Source organism: Taurulus bubalis (assembly GCF_910589615.1).
Source record: "Taurulus bubalis genome assembly, chromosome: 6".
In the NCBI taxonomy this organism is placed as follows: Eukaryota; Metazoa; Chordata; class Actinopteri; order Perciformes; family Cottidae; genus Taurulus; species Taurulus bubalis.
In genome coordinates this window covers 785,767-798,573 of record NC_136594.1, presented here as the reverse complement: position 1 = coordinate 798,573, position 12,807 = coordinate 785,767, and the positions used below count along the sequence as shown (strand labels likewise).

The following is a 12,807-nucleotide window of genomic DNA, read 5'->3' as shown; positions in this document are numbered from 1 at the left end:
TCCCACAGATAAATATTTCCTCACTTTCGTTTTTTGTTTGTTTGCAACTAAACAAAATAGTTTTAACCACACACACATACATACAAATAAATGTCTTCTCTTGACCATTTCTATAGTGCAATTGTTCTGAGACCTTCAACTTGTCTACCTCAGTGACCTCAAAGCTGTATTTCATCATAAACCAGTAGAGTAGAAATCCGTGCCACCCTTCCACCCACATCATTGTCCTAACAAGGTGGTCCTGGCTTCTTCAAGTCGTTCCAGTATTTCACCAACTCTTCTGAAGTCCCAAGAATGTAGGTGATGATCTTGGAGTATTCACAGCGGTCGTATTGTTGGTTGTAGGCCCTGAACTGGGAGGGATTCGGCGGAGACACCAGCGCAAGTCCCAGCTTCTTCATGCACATCCCGATGTAAGCATCCTCGATGTTGAAGGCCTTGATGGATTTTGAGGCCTCCAGAAATTTCTCTGGAAGGTCGTTGGAGAAGATGTACCCCATGCCCAGAGCGTAGGTCGGGTATTGGGCATCCGGGTAAGTCTCCTCGGGGACGTACCACTTGGAGTTCTTTGAACGGATGACCGGCCTGTTCCACATGAGCATCCCCGTCAGGTAGTTCGCCTTGGGGATGTCCGGCTTCTGGAGCATGGCCACTAAATTGTCGACGTTCAGGAACATGTCCGAGTCGATCTTCATGGCGTACGCGGCCGACGTGCAGCGAGTGGCCAGCCAGTCCATGATCACCATGGTTTTGATGGTCAGGTTGAGGTACGTGTCCATGAAGTCGCTCTGGATCAAGTCGCGGTGCTGGAGGTTCTCCTGTCTGAGCTCCTCTTGGACGTCAGCTCCCCCAGAGAGGCCCAGCATGAACAAAGTGAGCACCGCCTGGCCCTGAACCACGCCGTCTTTGCCCCACGTCTGCCGGATGGCGTCCCGAGCCGCCAGGTTTTTTGGTGCCACTGGAACCATCAGGACCAGGAAAGGAACCTCGGTCTTGCATACCTCTTGGTGATCCATGATGAAGTGGTAGTTGCGTGGGTAGGCCTGATGGAACTGAGCACTTGTAGGAGGCACGGTCGGCGGCACAGTGGGGCTTTCGGTGGTTTCATGCATTTTCGTTGGTCCGAGTCTGTGTTTTGGATGGACACGATACGGAGGAGGTAGATTAACCCGACTGGTTTGGTTGAGGAACCTGTGGTAGTACTCGTGCAGGGAAGAGCTCTCCCACTGGGACAGAGAGCTGCTGGACAGGATGCAACACCAGACCAGGAACACCAGACCGAGCAGGAACAGGAACCAGGAGAATAAAGGCCTCTTCTGGCGACACAGGCTCTTAGCAAGCGGTCTGAAAGGACAAGAAAGGTCAAAGTTAAAGCTGGTGGGAGACAGGAAGTGGAGCGCTGCAGAGGAGTCTCATGGCTGCAGACGAACATCACCGGAATACTGCCATACTAAAAGAAAACTTAAAAACATGATGGTTCTCAAGTGAAGCTCTGCAGTCTTCTCTCGGGTGGTTGGACGGTCATTGGGATGAAGATGCTCGCCCCCGAGACGCTCCTCCTCTACCTCCGTGTCCTACGTCCATCATCCATCACGGCTGACATTACCACTACTGCTGCTGTATTCACTGTGTCTAGTGAGCCTCATGTCAGCTATTTTTTATTTATTTTATATCACTTATTAGTCCCACAGAGGCACCCAGGGAGCAACTGGGGTTCAGAGTCTTGCTCAACGACACTTGGACATACAAACTATGGGGAGACCAGGGATAGAACCGTGAACCTTGTGGTTTCAGAACGACCACTCTCACCATGAGCTACAGCCGGCAGTAGTTCAGAGATTACAGAGACCCTGTCCCTCTCTAGAGCCGGGGTTTGGTTTGTCCTCCCTGGGCTCCTGTAGAAACATGGCGTCCAGCTCCCTATGTAGATATAAACGGTCTTATTTACATTTGCATCGTAATCTTTTAAGTAGGCCCTTAGGGCGTGAACAAAAAACAATATTTGACATATTCTGCATGTTTAAACTTTATTTATTGACCAGCTGCCTGACGAGCACTCGGCTCTCAACAGAAGGATGCTGTGACGTCATTATTGTTTGACCTGTGACTCATTATATTTGTCTGTATACGAGCTGATGCAAAAAGGAAGCAGCGCATTTTAAACCCGGATGAGGACTACGGGAGCCCGCAGGTCCCATCACGCCGCCGCGGGAGATGCGGATTTTACAATTTACATTTTTAAGAATCATTTATTAATCCCACAGTGGGGAAATTATTCTCTGAATTTACCCGTCCTTAGTAATTTAGGAGCAGTGTGCTACTGTGAAGCGCCCGGGGAGAAACTGGGGGTTCAGTTGCTCTACAAAGACGGCGCCGCATGGCAGCCTCGGTGTGTTGGTGCTCATTGTTTCTTGTTGTTTTTGTTAAATGCTGCTTTCTGCTGCGATTACACTTACCAGTCACTCCCCTGCACACTTCATATTTAAACACTCATGCCACTTAACATACACTTAACTTTAACTTAAACACACGTCACTTCAACACACGTACATTAACGTTATCTGTTTATCTGAGCACTTCATCTTATACTTGATTTAATATCATTGCACTGTTGTTGTCGTTGATTGTTGATCGTTGTTTGTCTCATCTCATGTCTAATGTACGCACCTTCCGCCTAGAAACATTCTTTGTTTGTGTAAACATTCCTGGCTAATAAACGGTTTCTGATTCTGATTCAGTGTTTTGCTCAAGGACACTTCAACATGCAAACTATGGGGAGTCCAGGGTATGAACCGGCTACCTTGTGGTTTCAGGACGACCTCTCTCCATGAAATTGGGGTACCCTGTACATGTGTGCAAACACGTAGGTCCTTTGTGTCTACAAACATTAGGTTATTGGTCGGTGCTCCCTCTGGACCTGTTTTAGTCAATACTTTTTAGAGAAGTTTGAGAAGCCATTTTGTTTGTTTTATTTCCAGAGGTAGAGAGCCAGGCCTAGTTTTGTTTTCTTGATTTCTATTTGTTTGGCACGACCACAAACTGTCCCAATGACTCTCCACCTCATAGAGAACCTTTTGTTGTTTTGTTTTCTTAACCAACAAGCAGTGTTAGTAAATCTTGTTTAAAAAGTTACTCCTACTTTTGACTTTCTTTCACTTATTCTTTGGCTGACATGTGTTCGTGCCCCTTATCCCCTAGAATAAAAAGGAGGACGTAACAATGTGCCAGGAAATGTAATGAACACATACATACGTTTCTTAAGCGCTAAATAAACTTTATGAACAGCGCGGCATGCAGCGGCTTTCCCGATGTTCTCGGCATCGCAGACACTGTACAAACATGTACCACTCGCAAAAAAGCTCATGACTGTGATCCAGTCTGTGATCCAGTCTGTGATCCAGTCTGTGATCCAGTCTGTGAGACGGTCAATGCTTGGCTGGGCGTGTGGTGTTCAATGAACGGCTCGAGAAGCGCTCGTAAATAAATCATTCCTTGTCGGCAGAATCGATAGCGCTCGTACAGGAAGTCATCATGATGATGTGAGCTCGTACAGGAAGTCATGATGATGTGAGCTCGTACAGGAAGTCATCATGATGATGTGAGCTCGTACAGGAAGTCATCATGATGATGTGAGCTCGTACAGGAAGTCATCATGATGTGAGCTCATACAGGAAGTCATGATGATGATGTGAGCTCGTACAGGAAGTCATGATGATGATGTGAGCTCGTACAGGAAGTCATGATGATGATGTGAGCTCGTACAGGAAGTCATGATGATGATGTGAGCTCCTACAGGAAGTCATGATGATGTGAGCTCGTACAGGAAGTCATCATGATGATGTGAGCTCGTACAGGAAGTCATGATGATGATGTGAGCTCGTACAGGAAGTCATGATGATGATGTGAGCTCCTACAGGAAGTCATGATGATGTGAGCTCGTACAGGAAGTCATCATGATGATGTGAGCTCGTACAGGAAGTCATGATGATGATGTGAGCTCGTACAGGAAGTCATGATGATGATGTGAGCTCGTACAGGAAGTCATGATGATGATGTGAGCTCGTACAGGAAGTCATCATGATGTGAGCTCGTACAGGAAGTCATGATGATGTGAGCTCATACAGGAAGTCATGATGATGATGTGAGCTCGTACAGGAAGTCATGATGATGTGAGCTCGTACAGGAAGTCATCATGATGATGTGAGCTCGTACAGGAAGTCATCATGATGATGTGAGCTCGTACAGGAAGTCATCATGATGATGTGAGCTCGTACAGGAAGTCATCATGATGATGTGAGCTCGTACAGGAAGTCATGATGATGTGAGCTCGTACAGGAAGTACGACCCTACGGGGGCCCGATCGGCGTTGAACAAAAGCTCAGATAAAGGATGTGAGACACAAAGCGTCTTCACTTCCTTATTTGTTCGTCTCCCAGCGGCGTTTAGTCGGTGGACCTTGACCCCTTGACGAGGTGCACGACGGCCTCCATCGTCACAAACGCACACCACACGAAGAACATGTGACTTCATCTTGCTGGATTATTTGTTGGTTTGGATGGTTTGAAGGAAGGAATGCACTTCCGTTTGGGGAATAACCGACTAATTGAGAGCCAAACCTCCCGCAGCTCAAACTAACTCAGGACTTTCACTCGGACCTCCGCCTCTAGGGTTCTAACCCCAAACCGAGATGTCTTCTGAAACCCAGCCGGTGGTTTTGTTGCTCAAACCCGACGCTCCTTGAGACGCAGAGCAGCGTCTTTTCAGAATAAACTTCACTGGCTTCACAGAACAAGTCAGAGAACCACTGCTTGAAGTGTTTGTGTCTGAAGCTGTAAACCTAGGGGAAACACTGCAGTGATAACTTCTCATGGTGCGTTCAGGCTCTGCTCAGTGAACATGAGTACTGGCTGAAGGTAAATGATAACATGCTCATGGTGCGTTCAGGTGTAATCTAGTAAAATGTAGTGTTGGTGATGAACTAGAATGAATCCAGATGTTTTCACATGAATATAAAATAGATATTAGAGATGTATTATGATGTTTAACTTCCTAACAGATTATTGTTACACTTCATTAACACTATTTTATTAATGAAAACACAATCTTTGATTTGATTTGTGTGTTTCATTGGAAATATAACTTTTATAATTTAGATCATAGGTGTCAAACTCAAGGCCTGCGGGCCAAATCATTTGAAGTGGCCCTCGACAGCCTGAAAGGCATAAAGTTAAAGTCTATGCTGCTTTACAGTGTACAGTGACTACATCTCCCACAATGCAAGACGATTTTGTGACCTGCGAATGACCGGCATCCTACCGCGAGAAAGCAGTGTTTCCATATCGCGGTTTAACTAAAAGACAAGTGAGTAATTTGAAAAGATTTACAAATAATCCCAAAATGTCCAAGAAGAGAAAGATCGACGCAGAGGGAAGAACATTTAAAGAAGATGAGAAAGCAAAGACATGTTTGTGCTTCAAGGAGAGAAACCGGTAAGTCTTCTGTGTAATGAGGAAGTGTCAGTGAGGAGGGAACACAATGTGAGCAGGTGAGCCCCAGACCACATACAGGTATGTGAACAGGTGAGCCCCAGACCACATACAGGTATGTGAACAGGTGTGCCCCAGACCACATACAGGTATGTGAGCAGGTGTGTCCCAGACCACATACAGGTATGTGAACAGGTGTGTCCCAGACCACATACAGGTATGTGAACAGGTGTGTCCCAGACCACATACAGGTATGTGAACAGGTGTGTCCCAGACCACATACAGGTATGTCAACAGGTGTGTCCCAGACCACATACAGGTATGTCAACAGGTGTGTCCCAGACCACATACAGGTATGTCAACAGGTGTGTCCCAGACCACATACAGGTATGTCAACAGGTGTGTCCCAGACCACATACAGGTATGTCAACAGGTGTGTCCCAGACCACATACAGGTATGTGAACAGGTGTACCTCAGACCACATACAGGTATGTGAGCAGGTGTACCTCAGACCACATACAGGTATGTCAACAGGTGTGTCCCAGACCACATACAGGTATGTGAACAGGTGTACCTCAGACCACATACAGGTATGTGAGCAGGTGTGTCCCAGACCACATACAGGTATGTGAACAGGTGTACCTCAGACCACATACAAGTATGTGAACAGGTGTGTCCCAGACCACATACAGGTATGTGAACAGGTGTACCTCAGACCACATACAGGTATGTGAACAGGTGTGTCCCAGACCACATACAGGTATGTGAACAGGTGTGTCCCAGACCACATACAGGTATGTGAACAGGTGTACCTCAGACCACATACAGGTATGTGAACAGGTGTGTCCCAGACCACATACAGGTATGTGAACAGGTGAGCCCCAGACCACATACAGGTATGTGAACAGGTGTGCTCCAGACCACATACAGGTATGTGAGCAGGTGTGTCCCAGACCACATACAGGTATGTCAACAGGTGTGTCCCAGACCACATACAGGTATGTGAACAGGTGTACCTCAGACCACATACAGGTATGTGAGCAGGTGTGTCCCAGACCACATACAGGTATGTCAACAGGTGTGTCCCAGACCACATACAGGTATGTGAACAGGTGTACCTCAGACCACATACAGGTATGTGAGCAGGTGTGTCCCAGACCACATACAGGTATGTGAACAGGTGTACCTCAGACCACATACAGGTATGTGAACAGGTGTACCTCAGACCACATACAGGTATGTGAACAGGTGTACCTCAGACCACATACAGGTATGTGAACAGGTGTGTCCCAGACCACATACAGGTATGTGAACAGGTGTGTCCCAGACCACATACAGGTATGTGAACAGGTGTACCTCAGACCACATACAGGTATGTGAACAGGTGTGTCCCAGACCACATACAGGTATGTGAACAGGTGTGCCCCAGACCACATACAGGTATGTGAACAGGTGTGCCCCAGACCACATACAGGTATGTGAGCAGGTGTGTCCCAGACCACATACAGGTATGTCAACAGGTGTGTCCCAGACCACATACAGGTATGTGAACAGGTGTGCCCCAGACCACATACAGGTATGTGAGCAGGTGTGTCCCAGACCACATACAGGTATGTCAACAGGTGTGTCCCAGACCACATACAGGTATGTGAACAGGTGTACCTCAGACCACATACAGGTATGTGAGCAGGTGTGTCCCAGACCGCATACAGGTATGTGAACAGGTGTACCTCAGACCACATACAGGTATGTGAACAGGTGTGCCCCAGACCACATACAGGTATGTGAACAGGTGTGCCCCAGACCACATACAGGTATGTGAGCAGGTGGGCCCCATGCTACACCTGTTCTTAGCAGCTCACAACTATTTGTTGTACCAGTTATTTCCTTCTCAACTGTGACAAAAAAGCTTTGAACAAGTGAATGTAATAACGTGCGTTTGACCCCTTTTTTATTTCTCTTTAAGTTTGATCTTTGATAGAGAAAGGTGTATTTCTTAACCCTAAATGAAATGGATTTATGTTGTAATAACAGAGACATTTGCTTACTTATATTTTTACATTTATATAAATGCATGTACAATATGTTTACACTTGAATAATCAATAATCGGGTTGAAAATGAGTTTGACCCCAGATGTAGATGATTTACTGGTTTAAATATGTGCTTGGGAGGTGGTGAAAATAAATAAATAAATAAATAGTGTTGAGTCTTTAAGTAACTTTGAATGAAAACCATGAAGTCCAGTTCCCTCTAATGCACCGACAGGCAGAACCACCGACAGAACCACAGACAGAACCACAGACAGAACCACAGACAGACAGACAGCATCCAGAAGCCTCGAGACGTCTCATAACCAGGTAGACCAAAGACCAGAGACCTGGACCAGAGACCAGAGGCCATAGGCCAGAGACCAGAGACCAGAGGCCAGAGGCCAGAGACCAGAGACCAGAGACCAGGACCAGAGACCAGAGACCAGAGACCTGGACCAGAGACCAGAGACCAGGACCAGAGACCAGAGACCTGGACCAGAGACCAGAGACCAGAGACCTGGACCAGAGACCAGAGACTAGAGACCTGGACCAGAGACCAGAGACTAGAGACCTGGACCAGAGACCAGAGACTAGAGACCTGGACCAGAGACTAGAGACCAGAGACTAGAGACCAGAGACCTGGACCAGAGACCTGGACCAGAGACTAGAGGCCAGAGACCTGGACCAGAGACTAGAGGCCAGAGACCTGGACCAGAGACTAGAGACCAGAGACCTGGACCAGAGACTAGAGGCCAGAGACCTGGACCAGAGACCTGGACCAGAGACCTGGACCAGAGACCGGGTGGCGAGTGATCCGGTGCGCATCTCCGCGCGTAAAACACGCACCGGATGAAACGTGTTTTTAAACAAACATCATTCTCTATATAAACCTTTTGATTATTATTCTAATGTTGTATCTGTCTGTAAACCGTCAGCTGGAGGACCGAGCGGACCACGTGACGGTCTCCTGCGCGCTGCGGGAGGGTCGGGGCTCACCTGTGCAGCCGGCTCACACCTGAGTCCTCCATGAGTCCGAGACCGGGTCTTCCTCTGCCCGCACTGCGCCTGGGCCATGGACCAGACTCCACAAGGACGAGCCCATAACTTCATGGACTAAGAGTACGCGTGGTGGGAGGAGGAGGGGGAGGGGGAGGGAGAGGAAGGTTGTGTCACATCACCTTCTGGCGACTCTTTGTTTTGTGGAAGGAAACGGGTCACCTGCTTTGGGGGCGGGGCTTCACGTCAATAAACAGAGAGATCAATTCCTGGTTGATATATATAAGATATTTCCTAACACGAGCTCACCTGTATAATATACACAGTATTATATATAAAATACACAACATTACGTATAATAAACACAATATTATTTATAATATACACAATATTATGTATAATATACACAACATTATATATAACATACACAATATTATATATAATATACACAACATTATATATAATATACACAACATTATATATAATATAATGACGTCACAGAGGTGTTACCATAAAGCAGCTTTAATAACCAGCTGATCTGTTATTTTGTTTTTTAATTTGAATTACCTGACCTGGCTCATAGACTCTCTACCTGGCTCTAGACCCTCTACCTGGCTCTAGACCCTCTACCTGGCTCATAGACCCTCTACCTGGCTCATAGACCCTCTACCTGGCTCTAGACTCTCTACCTGGCTCATAGACTCTCTACCAGGCTCTAGACCTTCTACCTGGCTCATAGACCCTCTACCTGGCTCATAGACCCTCTACCTGGCTCTAGACTCTCTACCTGGCTCATAGACCCTCTACCTGGCCCTAGAACCTCTACCTGGCTCTAGACTCTCTACCTGGCTCTAGACTCTCTACCTGGCTCATAGACCCTCTACCTGGCTCATAGACCCTCTACCTGGCTCTAGAACCTCTACCTGGCTCTAGACTCTCTACCTGGCTCATAGACCCTCTACCTGGCTCTAGACTCTCTACCTGGCTCATAGACCTTCTACCTGGCTCTAGACCCTCTACCTGGCTCTAGACTCTCTACCTGGCTCATAGACCCTCTACCTGGCTCTAGAACCTCTACCTGGCTCATAGACCCTCTACCTGGCTCATAGACCCTCTACCTGGCTCTAGAACCCCTACCTGGCTCATAGACCCTCTACCTGGCTCATAGACCCTCTACCTGGCTCTAGACCCTCTACCTGGCTCTAGAACCTCTACCTAGCTCTAGACTCTCTACCTGGCTCATAGACCCTCTACCTGGCTCTAGACCCTCTACCTGGCTCTAGACCCTCTACCTGGCTCTAGACTCTCTACCTGGCTCATAGACCCTCTACCTGGCTCTAGACCCTCTACCTGGCTCTAGACTCTATACCTGGCTCATAGACCCTCTACCTGGCTCGAGACCCTCTACCTGGCTCATAGACCCTCTACCTGGCTCTAGAACCTCTACCTGGCTCTAGACTCTCTACCTGGCTCATAGACCCTCTACCTGGCTCTAGACCCTCTACCTGGCTCTAGAACCTCTACCTGGCTCATAGACCCTCTACCTGGCTCTAGACTCTATACCTGGCTCATAGACCCTCTACCTGGCTCTAGAACCTCTACCTGGCTCTAGACCCTCTACCTGGCTCATAGACCCTCTACCTGGCTCTAGACCCTCTACCTGGCTCTAGACCCTCGACCTGGCTCATAGACCCTCTACACGGCTCTAGACTCTCTACCTGGCTCATAGACCCTCTAGCTGGCCCCCCTCTAATGCTGCTCTTTAGCCCGTCTAATGATGCTCTTTAGCCCCTCTAATGCTGCTCTTTAGCCCCTCTAATGCTGCTCTTTAACCCCTCTAATGCTGCTCTTTAACCCCTCTAGTGCTGCTCTTTAACCCCTCTAATGCTGCTCTTTAACCCCTCTAGCGCTTCTCTTTAACCCCTCTAATGCAACACATATATATAAGATATCTTTAGTTTTGCTCAGTGGTTAATCTTCCAAAGGGAACGTCTCTTATCTTGGAGTTTGAGGTGATTCTGTGGCACTGAAAACACAGAATGTTTTATATGTTTAACTAAAAGTGCGTCACATCCTATCACGTCCCTGCAGGCTGCTCATGGTATGCAGAGCCCCGCCCTCAGTAAACGGTCAACGGATAATACAAAAATGAAAAGTCACAGAGAAAAATACAGAGTTTAATTCTGCGTGGATTCATTTGCTTTCCTATCCAAAGAGCCATTTGACCCTTCAAAAGCTATTTGATATCACAGCTTATAAAGTTTTATATATAGTCATATTATAAATACAACAACTATAGTTTGTTATAAATTATAGAACAAGAACAAAGACAATTCTTGACATTGTATTGCTATTTTCCCTGTTATAACTACCAAAAGGAGAACAATAATTAATGAATTAAACACACACGTGTGCCGAGGATCCCTCCTCATATGTGTGGCTCATGGGGTAGAGCGGTCGTCCTGGAACCACAAGGTCGGCGGTTCGATACCCGTCCTCCTCACACTGCGCATGTGGAACCCCCAGCTGCTAACGGACAACCCTGTCTCCTAAAACCACGTTCCCCCAGAACTAACACGCATCCTCAACCAGGTTGATCAGAAGCGTTTCTCCTCCCTGGTCGTGTTACACAGACGTTGATTAAACACGTGTTCTTGTTTCATTGTCTTTAGTTTGTGTCGGTAACAGCAGTTACTGATCGGTCTCAGCTTCTGTGTAAACGATGAGGCCTCGATGTCTTTCATTCTCCGTTGACTTGATGATCTGTGACTAGAGTTCAGCCTCCAGCCTCTTCTGCAGAGCAGCGTCCACGCTAAAGTGAAACATATGACCATCTGACAAACAGAAATTAGAAAATGTCTTTGTGTCACCTCGACTAAAGCACAATATAATTATCAGAAGAAGAGAGCTTTGAGCTGCTCCAGGCCATAAACCACACTTCCTGTTCCAGTCTTCCTCTTTGCTCTTCCTCCTACGAAAGAGGAAGACTTTGTTCCTGTTAAATCACTGGGGCAGAAAGAGCCGTTGACATATTCCTTTGGAACAATAATCATGATAATTATGCCTGTGGTTATGGTTCCGCAGCTCTTATGCGACCTGGATCACGACCAGGAGAAGTCTGACGAGGAGGCGGAGCTCCTGCGTCAAACACACCAGTCACTGCGTTTACTCTTTTACAACCTCAGCGATACTGGAACCACACACCAGTCTTGAGTTGGTCATGACGTAACCCTGAAGGTTGGACCCTCCCCGAAACCCGGTTCTGAAGGAGTGGAACACGTTAGTTTTGATGTCCGGAGTTATCGGTTCTGCTATCGGTTCTTTATTGGTTCTGGAGTGAGACGTCCTCGTCTTAAAGTCCTTCTCCGGTTTTACAACGTCTTGTGTTGCAGCTCAAGAAAGACCTTTTGTTGACATACAATAATAATAAAGTTGATTCTTTAATTATTGTCTTTTATTCTCACAAAATGATCCAAAAGAACCGATACGAGTATTGATCACCTGAAGACCCTCCTTTTACTTACTCAACGTTTTGAGTAAATATCTGGTTTATGTGAAAGGAATCGTTCACTGAGGAGCAGCAATAAACATCTTTCATTACTTATTCACCGTATTCATGGGCGATAAGAACCCGTCAGATGGGACAGAACCCGTCAGATGGGACAGAACCCGTCAGATGGGACAGAACCCGTCAGGTGGGACAGAACCCGTCAGATGGGACAGAACCCGTCAGACAGCAGAACAACTGAGAGGATAATTAACATGGAGAACAAACGCCTGGACTTGGATTGGATGTCGTACACACTGTGTGTGTGTGTGTGTGTGTGTGTGTGTGTGTGTGTGTGTGTGTGTGTGTGTGTGTGTGTGGGGCCTTGGGTGGTATGTCGTACATACTGTAAAGATCATTTTTTCTTCACTTTTGCTCCTTTTTAAAAATCTTTTATCAAAGTTCCTCAGGCAAATATCATCAAATACAGTGAAAAAAGAAGACAGAGGGAATATTTATATTCATGTTTATTGACATGGAGTCATCGTCAGTGAGTCACACTCGGGTCACGTTATTCAATCATTTGTAAAGCACATGAATGGCGCTGCGTGTCGGAGCGTCTCTGTGAGGCGTTCAGGTGCAACACGAGACACTAGCGGGCCGAGGAGGCCGTCGTCCAACATCCAGACCGCGGCTTCCTCACGGAGTCTCGTCTAGCGGCCGATCCGAGTGGAGATCGTTGTCGAAGAAGATTAATGCAAAATAAAATCTGATATCAAAGCCACAGGAAGTTTGTTTAAGATAA

At 47.0% G+C, this 12,807-nt stretch overlaps 1 protein-coding gene across 1 annotated transcript; it reads right to left on the bottom strand.

Annotated features, from left to right (window-relative positions):
• Positions 1–227: 227 nt before the first annotated feature.
• On the bottom strand, positions 228–8,547 carry LOC306738034 (beta-1,3-galactosyltransferase 1-like; the record flags this gene model as incomplete). Its single annotated transcript, XM_079219864.1, has 2 exons — positions 228–1,344; positions 8,516–8,547. The coding sequence occupies 2 exons, from the start codon at positions 8,545–8,547 to the stop codon at positions 228–230; spliced, it is 1,149 nt and encodes a 382-aa protein (XP_079075990.1).
• Positions 8,548–12,807: the final 4,260 nt, after the last annotated feature.